Source organism: Oncorhynchus mykiss, chromosome 31 (genome assembly GCF_013265735.2).
Source record: "Oncorhynchus mykiss isolate Arlee chromosome 31, USDA_OmykA_1.1, whole genome shotgun sequence".
NCBI classification, from domain to species: Eukaryota; Metazoa; Chordata; class Actinopteri; order Salmoniformes; family Salmonidae; genus Oncorhynchus; species Oncorhynchus mykiss.
Window position 1 is genome coordinate 8,778,575 of NC_050571.1, and position 13,344 is coordinate 8,791,918.

Here is a 13,344-nt window from a genome sequence, read left to right on the forward strand (position 1 = left end):
TCTCCGACTTCAGTGCGTTCAAGACTACTAGAGCGATAAGTGACCGTGACGCTGTGTCTCCGAGTAGGCTTAATGTGGGGGAAAAAACATCTGGTCTTCACAAAGGGAAATTGTTTTGTAAAATGATACATGTTTTGAAGGAGAAGGGAGTTTTATTCTTCCAATATGATAATGCATTGTTGAACATTACGTTGGTAACCAGGGAAGTTATTGTGGCATCATCAGATTGTGTCTCCCTGTGGTCACTGCTGGCGTTGCATGTATATGTGGGGAGTGAGAACCTTGTGACAATGTTATTGACGTCAATTCAAAAGCATCAGGGCATTACACATACAAGTATTACAATAATTACTGACAAAGTATAATTATTAATATAAGATCATATTTTATTCATGGTGTCTTTACAGTGTTGAAAACAAAATGGGAATACAACATGACTTAAAATCTCTCACAGAGAAACAACTTACAAAACATGGGGTTCATGACACCTCACATTGATACAAAAATAATACACTTAAAAAAATACATTCATGTGAACTCATTGGACTAGCACATACATACACAGCACATATAAACACATTGGGAAATCATGATAACCCCTCGGGTTGCACAATTCTGGTCATTTGTCCAAAATTCCCTGTTTTTTTCCAGAAATCCTGTTTGGATGATTCTCGGATTTCCTGCTTATTCCCTCCTGGTTGCAGGAAACTTCCAACCGGGTTTCTGGAACCCTTACAACAGACTGAAAAGGAACTGTGACCAACCAGAGTCTCCATACCTATGAGCTGCCATTCTGTACTTACAAACTGAAAATGCTTGATTTTTTTCATTCTCCAAACCCATGCGCACTAACGACTACAACAAAGCGATGGATATCCTTTCCACACAAAAATACTTAATTGGTCACCAATTACACAACACAAGCACACAATCAGGCCTAATGCATGCTTCCAATGTTGCACTCAGGCTTTTGAGGGCTCACATTACCGAGCGATAATGCTATCCCAGTTTTTTTTCTCTCTTTTCTTATAGAAATGTGTTAACAAATTGTTACAGTAATGTTGGTTTTGTACCTGGGTGTAGAAGCACAGGATGTGTTGTTTTTCTGGGTAACCAACGGTCACGTTGCGTTACAGTATCAACCCTTTTCACCTCCAACCTGTTATTTCTGTTGGTCTAAAATGACAACAGTAGAATATGTTAAACCTTTAAATGTTCTATGACTGACCAGTAGAATATGTTAAACCTTTAAATGTTCTATGACTGACCAGTAGAATATGTTAAACCTTTAAATGTTCTATGACTGACCAGTAGAATATGTTAAACCTTTAAATGTTCTATGACTGACCAGTAGAATATGTTAAACCTTTAAATGTTCTATGACTGACCAGTAGAATATGTTAAACCTTTAAATGTTCTATGACTGACCAGTAGAATATGTTAAACCTTTAAATGTTCTATGACTGACCAGTAGAATATGTTAAACCTTTAAATGTTCTATGACTGACCAGTAGAATATGTTAAACCTTTAAATGTTCTATGACTGACCAGTAGAATATGTTAAACCTTTAAATGTTCTATATGTAAAAACAATTCATGTGGAATAATGCATTCTGTTCTGCACACAGTCCCAAACAACACACTTGTATTATAACAGGCCTGTATGTTCTGTACAAAAACAGTATAATAGCTGCATAGACATTCTGTACTGTTGGGCTATATACAGTCAGATTAGATACCAAACAACACACTTGTATTATAACAGGCCTGTATGTTCTGTACAAAAACAGTATAATAGCTGCATAGACATTCTGTACTGTTGGGCTATATACAGTCAGATTAGATACCAAACAACACACTTGTATTATAACAGGCCTGTATGTTCTGTACAAAAACAGTATAATAGCTGCATAGACATTCTGTACTGTTGGGCTATAGACAGTTAGATTAGATACCATATTTATGTGTTGGGCTATAGACAGTTAGATTAGAGACCATATTTATGTGTTGGGCTATAGACAGTTAGATTAGATACCATATTTATGTGTTGGGCTATAGACAGTTAGATTAGATACCATATTTATGTGTTGGGCTATAGACAGTTAGATTAGAGACCATATTTATGTGTTGGGCTATAGACAGTTAGATTAGATACCATATTTATGTGTTGGGCTATAGACAGTTAGATTAGATACCATATTTATGTGTTGGGCTATAGACAGTTAGATTAGATACCATATTTATGTGTTGGGCTATAGACAGTTAGATTAGATACCATATTTATGTGTTGGGCTATAGACAGTTAGATTAGATACCATATTTATGTGTTGGGCTATATACAGTCAGATTAGATACCACATTTATGTGTCGGGCTATATACAGTCAGATTAGATACAATATTATGTACTGTTGGGCTATAGACAGTCAGAATAGATACCACATTTATGTGTTGGGCTATAAACAGTCAGCTTAGATACAACATTATGTACTGTTGGGCTATATACAGTCAGATTAGATACCACATTTATGTGTTGGGCTATATACAGTCAGATTAGATACAATATTATGTACTGTTGGGCTATATACAGTCAGATTAGATACCACATTTTTGTGTTGGGCTATATACAGTCAGATTAGATACCATATTTATGTGTTGGGCTATATACAGTCAGATTAGATACCACATTTATATGTTGGGCTATATACAGTCAGATTAGATACCACATTTATGTTTTGGGCTATATACAGTCAGTTTAGATACAACATTATGTACTGTTGGGCTATATACAGTCAGATTAGATACCACATTTTTGTGTTGGGCTATATACAGTCAGATTAGATACCATATTTATGTGTTGGGCTATATACAGTCAGATTAGATACCACATTTATATGTTGGGCTATATACAGTCAGATTAGATACCACATTTATGTGTTAGGCTATATACAGTCAGATTAGATACCACATTTATGTGTTGGACTATATACAGTCAGATTAGATACCACATTTATGTGTTGGGCTATATACAGTCAGTTTAGATACCACATTTATGTGTTGGGCTATAGACAGTCAGATTAGACACCACATTTATGTGTTGGGCTATACACAGTCAGATTAGATACCACATTTATGTGTTGGGCTATATACAGTCAGATTAGATACAACATTCTGTACTGTTGGGCTATATACAGTCAGATTAGATACCACATTTATGTGTTGGGCTATATACAGTCAGATTAGATACCACATTTATGTGTTGGGCTATATACAGTCAGATTAGATACAACATTCTGTACTGTTGGGCTATAGCCAGTCAGATTAGATACCACATTTATGTGTTGGGCTATATACAGTCAGATTAGATACCACATTTATGTGTTGGGCTATAGACAGTCAGAATAGATACCACATTTATGTGTTGGGCTATATACAGTCAGATTAGATACCACATTTATGTGTTGGGCTATATACAGTCAGATTAGATACCACATGTATGTGTTGGGCTATATACAGTCAGATTAGATACCACATGTATGTGTTGGGCTATAGACAGTCAGATTAGACACCACATGTATGTGTTGGGCTATAGACAGTCAGATTAGATACCACATTTATGTGTTGGGCTATATACAGTCAGATTAGATACCACATTTATGTGTTGGGCTATATACAGTCAGATTAGATACAACATTCTGTACTGTTGGGCTATATACAGTCAGATTAGATACCACATTTATGTGTTAGGCTATATACAGTCAGATTAGACACCACATTTATGTGTTGGGCTATACACAGTCAGATTAGATACCACATTTATGTGTTGGGCTATATACAGTCAGATTAGATACAACATTCTGTACTGTTGGGCTATATACAGTCAGATTAGATACCACATTTATGTGTTGGGCTATATACAGTCAGATTAGATACCACATTTATGTGTTGGGCTATAGACAGTCAGATTAGATACCACATTTATGTGTTGGGCTATAGACAGTCAGATTAGATACCACATTTATGTGTTGGGCTATAGACAGTCAGATTAGACACCACATTTATGTGTTCGGACTCAAAATACTGTTTACAACCAACTACCACCGACCGTTACAATTCCGAGAAATGTTTTTTGAGATCAAAGTCAGAAAACTTCCACACTATAGACTATTTACACAATTGGCAATATCAACTAAATTAAAGTTATATTGAAAAGACAACCTGTTTTACAACAAACACGTGTAATATTTGTGAATATTTATTATCTACTTATTCATAAAATGTATTATTAAAAATGTATTATGTATTCTTTTGTCACACATGCCCTTCGTCCCAAACGTAGTGCACTACTTTGGTCCAGGGTCCATAGGTATAGGGGGCTATTTGAGATGTACTCCCATATCACTGAATGGTGAGGTCACAAATAGGAACTGTATTACTCTATGTGACATGTTTATGGTTATTATGGGTTGTTATTATTGTATTATTGTGTTATTATGTTATTATTGTATTAAATGGAGCTATTATCTGCATGAAATGTAGGCATTAATGTAAATCCACTCTCTTTATATGGTCAGTGGAGCGTGACCTTGTTGTTACATAGTTGTCTAGGCATATTCATACTTATTGGAATCGGTTTCACCCAAAGCCAGTCTCTCTCCCCCTCGGATGGAGAGGGGTCTAGGTGAGTGAGTTCGATATTGCTGCAGCATTTAGTACAGAATATCTTTGTGTTGCGTGGCCTTGTTGCCATAGTTTCAGATAAACATCCTGTAATACTGTTGAACCCTGTGGAACAAAAGGTGAGTGACTCTTTCATTTACTCTACTGAATGTCAAGCCCACTTAGATGCCAATCAATCACATTTTATGGAGACATTCTAAGAATTGACTGTATAGAATAGTAGAATGTAGAATGTTCAAGAATCAACTCTTTCGTTGAAACGTTGCAGTCTCTCCCTGAAAGAGACCTCTGATAGGGAGCACTGTATCTTTAACTCTAGAATAGAACACTTTGAAAACATTCTAGAACATGACCTCCTCACAGCTTCCATAGTCGCTCTCCACCATGTCAGACCCGTTGTAGCAGCGAGAGTTCCGTCCTGCATGCCTAGCCTGTTGTGTTGTAGGGGGGGGAGGAGGAGAGTTACACTCAGCGTAGGACGGCATGGCAACGCTGAGGCGCATGCTGAGGCGCCGGTAGCCTGACGACACATTGTCCATGCTTTGTGCATGTTGCGTCGGATAGTAACTGATGGCAGTGTACTCGTTGGGGCACTGGGAGCTGGGTAAGGGAAGACCGTCAGGCCCCAGGAAGTCATCCAGGTTCTGGTTACTATAACAGGGGGGTAAGGGAGCGCGGCGGTCAGATCGCTCCAGGGGAAATGGGAATCCGCCGAAGCGAGAGTTTCTACGTGAGTCTATTGATGCGGTCACAGAGCCGTAGGTGTCCTCCACAATGTCAAACTGGGGAAACTCCTGGACCTGGGGGTACTCTTGGACCGCAGGGTTGGGTCGACCGTAGTAGTCAGGATCAGCAGGGTAGACTGAACGGCAGGGAGAAGAGAGAGAACACTCATTATCATTCACTATAGTCCTTCGGTATTATCGCCTTTCAGAGGATATTCATATCAATTTTCAAAGTGTCCTTGTCGGTTATAAAACTCCTTAAACTCATTATAGGTAAGGTATTATAACTTCTGAATGATGAAAAGCCTATTAAAATTCAACACCTAGACACTTATCCTCTGCAGGAAATGCCTGCCTGACCAGGCTATTGCTCAACGCCACATGTTCTGTATGTATCAAAACTGATAGTGGATTACATTCATGTATGGATGAGTAACCTCCATTGTTTTGATCTAAAGGACAAAGTGAGAAGGAGTATAACATGAATAATGCTTTGTTATATCCTCCACATCTCCAGATCATTCACCTTCAGACACTTGTCCTTTTGGGTGTCTCATTGGTCATCTCAATGAAATGCTGTCACTTATTGTTGGATAAAGTGAAGACTGGCCCGGCAGGTTGAGTAAGCTACTACCACAGTTATTACCACAGTTATCAATAAAGACTCAATTAAAAACTCAGACAGTTAGCTTAAAGTATCCACTTCGATTTCCCCTCTGGGAGATCATTAAAGTTTATTCAATGAACTCACCTTCATAGTCCTGATCCCAGTGGTGTTTCCTGATGGACTCATTGTCAGAGATGGATGAAGGTGTAGGAGGGAGGTTGGGAGCCACACTACACACCACGGGCCCCTGTGGCTTCTGCTTCCCGGCCCTTAGGCTTACCTGGGACCCCAGCCCCAGGTCCATCTGGTTGTGAAGCCTCAGAGATCTGAAGGGACTGTGTATGTTATCCAGGTCGTTACCAGAGCCCATCAGCATGTTCATCTCTATTGGGCTGACTTTTGGAGTGTCGGCCATCATGGATTTGGCCAGACTGGGTTGGAAGTAACCGTTGGAGTCCTGAACACAGACAGGTTTCTTCTTCTGTTGGACATAACGTTTGCGGACACAGACGAAGACACCGACCAGGAAGAAAACCCCCATCAAGCTGGCACATATCTCCACTATCTCGATGTAGCCCAGTCCGGCGTACACCTGTATTGAGGATGAGACAGGACACCTTTTGGTTAGCTTCAAGCAGGGCCGTCTAAGGCTGATATTTGGTTGGGAACCCCGCCCCAACTCTCAACAAGAAGTTTGAGACTGAGTTCCCAAAAACGAAAATAAAACTATGGGTTATGGGCCCCCTAGCGGAGCCAGTCCTGGCTTAACTAAAATTCTCCAGGGGTGAAGTTTCCTTTTGGTACAGGTCTAGGATCAGCCTCCCCTCCCCCAATCATAACCGTTACCAGTAGTGGGAAAAAAGGCTAAACTGACCCAATATCAGCATCTAGGGCAATTTCACTCTATTCCTACTAAAACCAGATATGTTACACACAGAGCATTATGTGTACCTTAGTTTAGAATGTTACAATACCTGTGGCAGAGGGTCGCAGTGGATGGAGCCCCCGGAGAAGGTACAGTTGTACCCTTCTAGACACGGGTTGGGGGAGCATCCGTCAATTAGGCTCTGACACCTAAAGAAGGGGGAGCAGAAAAATACGTTGTTGTCCATTAACTTGCAGAGAACGGAAATTAAGGGTTTTGCTTTCAGTTCAATCCAGGTGAGGAGGTCTTAACAATTGTACGATATGGCAGGTGAGGAGGTCTTAAAGAATCAGAACAACTGTACTATATGGGAGGTGAGGAGGTCTTAAAGAATCAGAACAACTGTACTATGTGGCAGGTGAGGAGGTCTTAAAGAATCAGAACAACTGTACTATATGGCAGGTGAGGAGGTCTTAAAGAATCAGAACAACTGTACCATATGGCAGGTGAGGAGGTCTTAACAACTGTACTATATGGGAGGTGAGGAGGTCTTAAAGAATCAGAACAACTGTACCATATGGCAGGTGAGGAGGTCTTAACAACTGTACCATATGGCAGGTGAGGAGGTCTTAAAGAATCAGAACAACTGTACCATCTGGATCATTGGTACTCTAACTTCCGCGATACATACAAAGCCCTCCCTTGCCCTCCTTTCGGCAAATCTGACCACAACTCCATTTTGTCCAGCCTATAGACAGAAACTAAAATAGGAAACGCCGGTGCTCAGGTCTGTTCAGCGCTGGTCCGACCAATCTGATTCAACGCTTCAAGATTGTTTTGATCATGTGGACTGGGATATGTTCACGGATAGCCTCAGACAACAACATTGATAGATACGCTGATTAGGTGAGTGAGTTTATTAGCAAGTGCATCGGTGATGTTGAACCCACGGTGACTAATAAAAACATTCCCCAACCAGAAACTGTGGATTGATGACAGCATTCGCGCAAAACTGAAAGCGCGAACCACAGCTTTTAATCACGGTAAGGCGACCGGAAAGATGACTGAATACAAGGCAATCAAACAAGCTGAGCGTCAGTATAGAGACAAAGTAGAGTCGCAATTCAATGGCTCAGACACGAGACGTATGTGGCAGGGTCTACAGTCATTCACGGATTATAAAAATAAAACTAGCCCTGTCGCAGACACGGACGTCTTGCTCCCAGACACACTAAACAACTTCTTTGCTCGCTTTGAAGATAGTACAGTGCCACTGACACGGCCCGCTACCAAGACCTGCAGGCTCTCCTTCACCGCACCCAACGTCAGTAAAACATTTAAACGTGTTAACCCTCGAAGGCTGCCGGCCCAGACGGCATCCTTAGCCGCATCCTCAGAGCATGCGCAGACCAGCTGGCTGATGTGTTTACGGACATATTCAATCAATCCCTATCCCAGTCTGCTATTCCCACATGCTTCAAGAGGGCCACCATTGTCCCTGTTCCCAAGAAAGCTAAGATAACTGAGATAAACGATTATCGCCCCGTAGCACACACTTCCGTCATCATGAAGTGCTTTGAGAGATTAGTCAAGAATCATATAACCTCCACCCTACCTAACACCCTAGACCCACTCCAATTTGCTTACCGCCCCAATAGGTCCACAGACGACGCAATCTCAATCACACTTCATACTGCCCTAACCCATCTGGACAAGAGGAATACGTATGTAAGAATGCTGTTCATCGATTACAGCTCAGCATTTAACACCATAGTACCCTCCAAACTCGTCATTAAGCTCAAGACCCTAGGTCTCGACCCCGCCCTGTGCAACTGGGTCCTGGACTTTCTGACGGGCCACCCCCAGGTGGTGAGGTTAGGGAACAACATCTCCACCCCGCTGATCCTCAACACTGGGGCCCCACATGGGTGCATTCTCAGCCCTCTCCTGTACTCCCTGTTCACCCATGACTGAGTGGCCATGCACGCCTCCAACTCAATCATCAAGTTTGAAGACAACACTACAGTGGTAGGCTTGATTGCAAACAACGTCGAGAGTTTTGCTATCACAGACTGGAACATGTTCCGGGATTCTTCAGATGGCATTGAGGAGTACACCACATCAGTCACTGGCATTATCAATAAGTGCATCGAGGACGTCGTCCCCACAGTGACTGTACGTACATACTCCAACCAGAAGCCATGGATTACAGGCAGCATTCGCACTGAGCTAAAGGGCAGAGCTGCCGCTTTCAAGGAAATCCTGCTATGCCTTGCGACGAACCATCAAACAGGCAAAGCGTCAATACAGGACTAAGATTGAATACTACATACTACATCGGCTCCGACGCTCGTCTTATGTGGCAGGGCTTGCAAACTATTACAGACTACAAAGGGAAGCACAGCCGCGAGCTGCCCAGTGACACGAGCCTACCAGACGAGCTAAATCACTTCTATGCTCACTTCGAGGCAAGCAACACTGAGGCAAGCATGAGAGCATCAGCTGTTCCGGAAGACTGTGTGATCACGCTCTCTGTAGCCGACGTGAGTTAGACTTTTAAACAGGTCAGAATTCACAAGGCTGCAGGGCCAGACGGATTACCAGGACATGTGCTGACCACCTGGCAGATGTCTTCACTGACATTTTCAACCTGTCCCTGACTGAGTCTGTAATACCAACATGTTTCAAGCAGACCACCTTAGTGCCTGTGCCCAAGAACACGAAGGCAACCTGCCTAAATGACTACAGTCCCGTGTACTCACATCCATGGCCATGAAGTGCTTTGAACGGCTGGTAATGGCTCACATCAACACCATTATCCCAGAAACCCAAGACCCACTCCAATTTGCATACTGCCCAAACAGATCCACAGATGATGCAATCTCTATTGCACTCCACACTGCCCTTTCCCACCTGGACAAAAGGAACAACTATGTGAGAATGTTATTCATTGACTACAGCTCGGCGTTCAACACCATAGTACCCTCAAAGCTCATCACTAAGCTAAGGACCCTGGGAATAAACACCTCCCTCTGCAACTGCATCCTGGACTTCCTGACGGGCCGCCCTAAGGTGGTGAGGGTAGGTAGCAACACATCTGCCACGCTGATCCTCAACACTGGAGCCCCCAGGGGTGCATGCTTAGTCTCCTCCTGTACTCCCTGTTCACCCACGACTGCATGGCCAGGCACGACTCCAACGCCATCATTAAGTTAGCAGATGACACAACAGTAGGCCTGATCACCGACAATGACCAGACAGCCTATAGGGAGGTGGTCAGAGACCTGGCCGGGTGGTGACAGAATTACAACCTATCCCTCAACGTAACAAAGACTAAGGAGATGATTGTGGACTACAGGAAAAGGAGAACCGAGCACGCCTCCATTTCCAACTCAGGAAAGATTTGGCATGGGTCCTGACATCCTCAAAAGGTTCTACAGCTGCAACATCGAGAGCATGGTTGCATCACTGCCTGGTACGGCAATTGTTCGGCTTCCGGCCGGAAGGCACGTGCGTACGGCCCAGTACATCACTGGGGCTATGCTGCCTGCCATCCAGGACCTCTACACCAGGTGGTGTCAGAGGAAGGCCCTAAAAATTGTCAAAGACCCCAGTCACCACAGTCATAGACTGTTCTCTCTACTACCGCATGGCAAGCGGTACCAGAGTGCCAAGTCTAGGACAAAAAGGCTTCTCAAAAGTTTTTACCACCAAGCCATAAGACTGCCGAACAGGTAATCAAATAGCTACCCGGACTATTTGCACTGTGTGCCCCCTCTCATCCCTCTTTTTCGCTGCAGCTACTCTCTGTTTATCATATGTGCAGTGTCACTTTAACTATACATTCATGTACATACTACCTCAATTGGCCCGACCAACCAGTGCTCCCGCACATTGGCTAACCGAGCTATCTGCATTGTGTCCCGCCACCCACCACCCACCAACCCCTCTTTTACGCATATGCTACTCTCTGTTCATCATATATGCATAGTCACTTTAGCGATACCTACATGTACATACTACCTCAATCAGCCCAACTAACTCGTGTCTGTATATAGCCTCTCTACTGTATATAACCTCTCTACTGTATATAGCCTCTACTGTAGATAACCTCTCTACTGTATATAGCCTCTACTGTATATAGCCTCTACTGTATATAGCCTCTACTGTATATAGCCTCTCTACTGTATATAACCTCTCTACTGTATATAGCCTTTACTGTATATAGCCTCTCTACTGTGTATAACCTCTCTACTGTATATATCCTCAACTGTATATAGCCTCTCTACTGTATATACCCTCGCTACTGTATATAGCCTCCCTACTGTATATAGCCTCGCTACTGTATATAACCTCTACTGTTATAGCCCCACTACTGTATATAGCCTCTCTACTGTATATAGCATCTATACTGTTATAGCCTCACTACTGTATATAGCCTCTCTACTGTATATAGCCTCTCTACTGTATATAACCTCCCTACTGTATATAGCCTCTCTACTGTTATAGCCTTGCTACTGTATATAGCCTCTCTGCTGTATATAACCTCTCTACTGTATATAGCCTCTCTACTGTATATAGCCTCTCTACTGTATATAGCCTCTCTACTGTATATAGCCTCGCTACTGTATATAACCTCTCTACTGTTATAGCCTCGCTACTGTAAATCAAACCAAATCAAATGTAATTTGTCACATACACATGGTTAGCAGATGTTAATGGTCACATACACATGGTTAGCAGATGTTAATGGTCACATACACATGGTTAGCAGATGTTAATGCGAGTGTAGCGAAATGCTTGTGCTTCTAGTTCCGACAATGCAGTAATAACCAACAAGTAATCTAGCTAACAATTCCAAAACTACTACCTTATATATATACAGTAGAGAGGCTATATACAGTAGAGAGGCTATATACAGTAGCGAGGCTATAACAGTAGAGAGGCTATATACAGTAGAGAGACTATATACAGTAGTGAGGCTATATACAGTAGAGAGGCTATATAGTAAGTTTTAAGTTCATCGGTGTACACATCACAGACAAACTGAATTGGTCCACCCACACAGACAGCATCGTGAAGAAGGCGCAGCAGCGCCTCTTCAACCTCAGGAGGCTGAAGAAATTTGGCTTGTCACCAAAAGCACTCACAAACTTCTACAGATGCACAATCGAGAGCATCCTGTCGGGCTGTATCACCGCCTGGTACGGCAACTGGTCCGCCCACAACCGTAAGGCTCTCCAGAGGGTAGTGAGGTCTGCACAACGCATCACCGGGGGCAAACTACCTGCCCTCCAAGACACCTACACCACCCGATGTCACAGGAAGGCCAAAAAAGATAATCAAGGACAACAACCACCTGAGCCACTGCCTGTTCACCCCGCTATCATCCAGAAGGCGAGGTCAGTACAGGTGCATCAAAGCTGGGACCGAGAGACTGAAAAACACTTTCTATCTCAAGGCCATCAGACTGTTAAACAGCCATCACTAACATTGAGTGGCTGCTGCCAACATACTGACTCAAATCTCTAGCCACTTTAATTATTAATGCTACTTTATATAATGTTTACATAACCTACATTACTCATCTCATATGTATTAACTGTACTCTATACCACCTACTGCATCTTTCCTATGCCGTTCGGCCATCGCTCATCCATATATTTATATGTACATATTCTTATTCATCCCTTTACACTTGTGTGTATAAGGTAGTTGTTGTGAAATTGTTAGATTACTTGTTAGATATTACTGCACGGTCGGAACTAGAAGCACAAGCATTTCGCTACACTCGCATTAACATCTGCTAACCATGTGTATGTGACCAATACAATGTAATTTGATTTGATATGGCAGGTGAGGAAGTCTTAAAGAATCAGAAAAACAGTACTATATGGCAGGTGAGGAGGTCTTAAAGATGAGAGAAACGTGAACACTATCATTAATAAAAGGTGATATTAGGAACTGAATACTGTGTGGGCCTTTTTGTTCTAAACATTTGAACACTAATCGTCATCGGAGCAGTGCGTGGGGGGGAGGGGGGGGAGACTAACAGCGTGGTAATACAGAGGGTGCAGGGATGAGAGAGATAGAATACCTGATTCCAGCCATATTCAGTTGGCAGTTACAGATGTAACCTTGACTCTTTGGCACGCACACCCCACCGTGGGCACAGGGCTGGGAGGCACAGGGGTTGTTGTCCAGCTCACAGCGGGGGCCATAGAAGGGAACTGGACAGCTGCAGCGGAACCCTGGAGGGTAAACAGGAAGCGAGATCAGCCTTCCAGAAGATGGTCAAAGTTCTAGAACACCTGTAAAGTTCTCTCACTCTCTTAGTAACATCTGAGGGATTCTAAGGAAGGATAGGATACAAACTATTTTAAAAAGTGGAATACATGGTAGATAGTTTGGTTCCATCCCGTTGTCGTGAGGTCTGGTTATTCAGTTTGCACTTCACTACTCTAGTTTC

The 13,344-nt window shown here is 42.7% G+C and overlaps 1 protein-coding gene and 1 long non-coding RNA gene across 2 annotated transcripts in view; both read right to left on the minus strand.

Annotated features, from left to right (window-relative positions):
• Positions 1-362: 362 nt before the first annotated feature.
• On the minus strand, positions 363-1,728 carry LOC118945975. The gene is made up of 2 exons (XR_005041127.1): positions 1,247-1,728; positions 363-1,206 (listed from the first exon to the last, which is right to left on the minus strand). It is a non-coding gene; the product is annotated as an uncharacterized LOC118945975 (long non-coding RNA).
• A 197-nt stretch (positions 1,729-1,925) lies between these two features.
• LOC110504535 (protocadherin Fat 2) overlaps positions 1,926-13,344 on the minus strand; it is a 78,715-nt gene continuing 67,296 nt past the window's right edge. The window contains exons 25-28 of the mRNA XM_036969560.1: positions 12,973-13,126; positions 6,985-7,084; positions 6,155-6,602; positions 1,926-5,540 (exon numbers count right to left, since the gene is read on the minus strand). Coding sequence (XP_036825455.1) covers positions 5,020-5,540; positions 6,155-6,602; positions 6,985-7,084; positions 12,973-13,126 — 1,223 coding nt within the window. The 3' untranslated portion in view covers positions 1,926-5,019. The remainder of the gene's footprint in view (positions 5,541-6,154; positions 6,603-6,984; positions 7,085-12,972; positions 13,127-13,344) is intronic.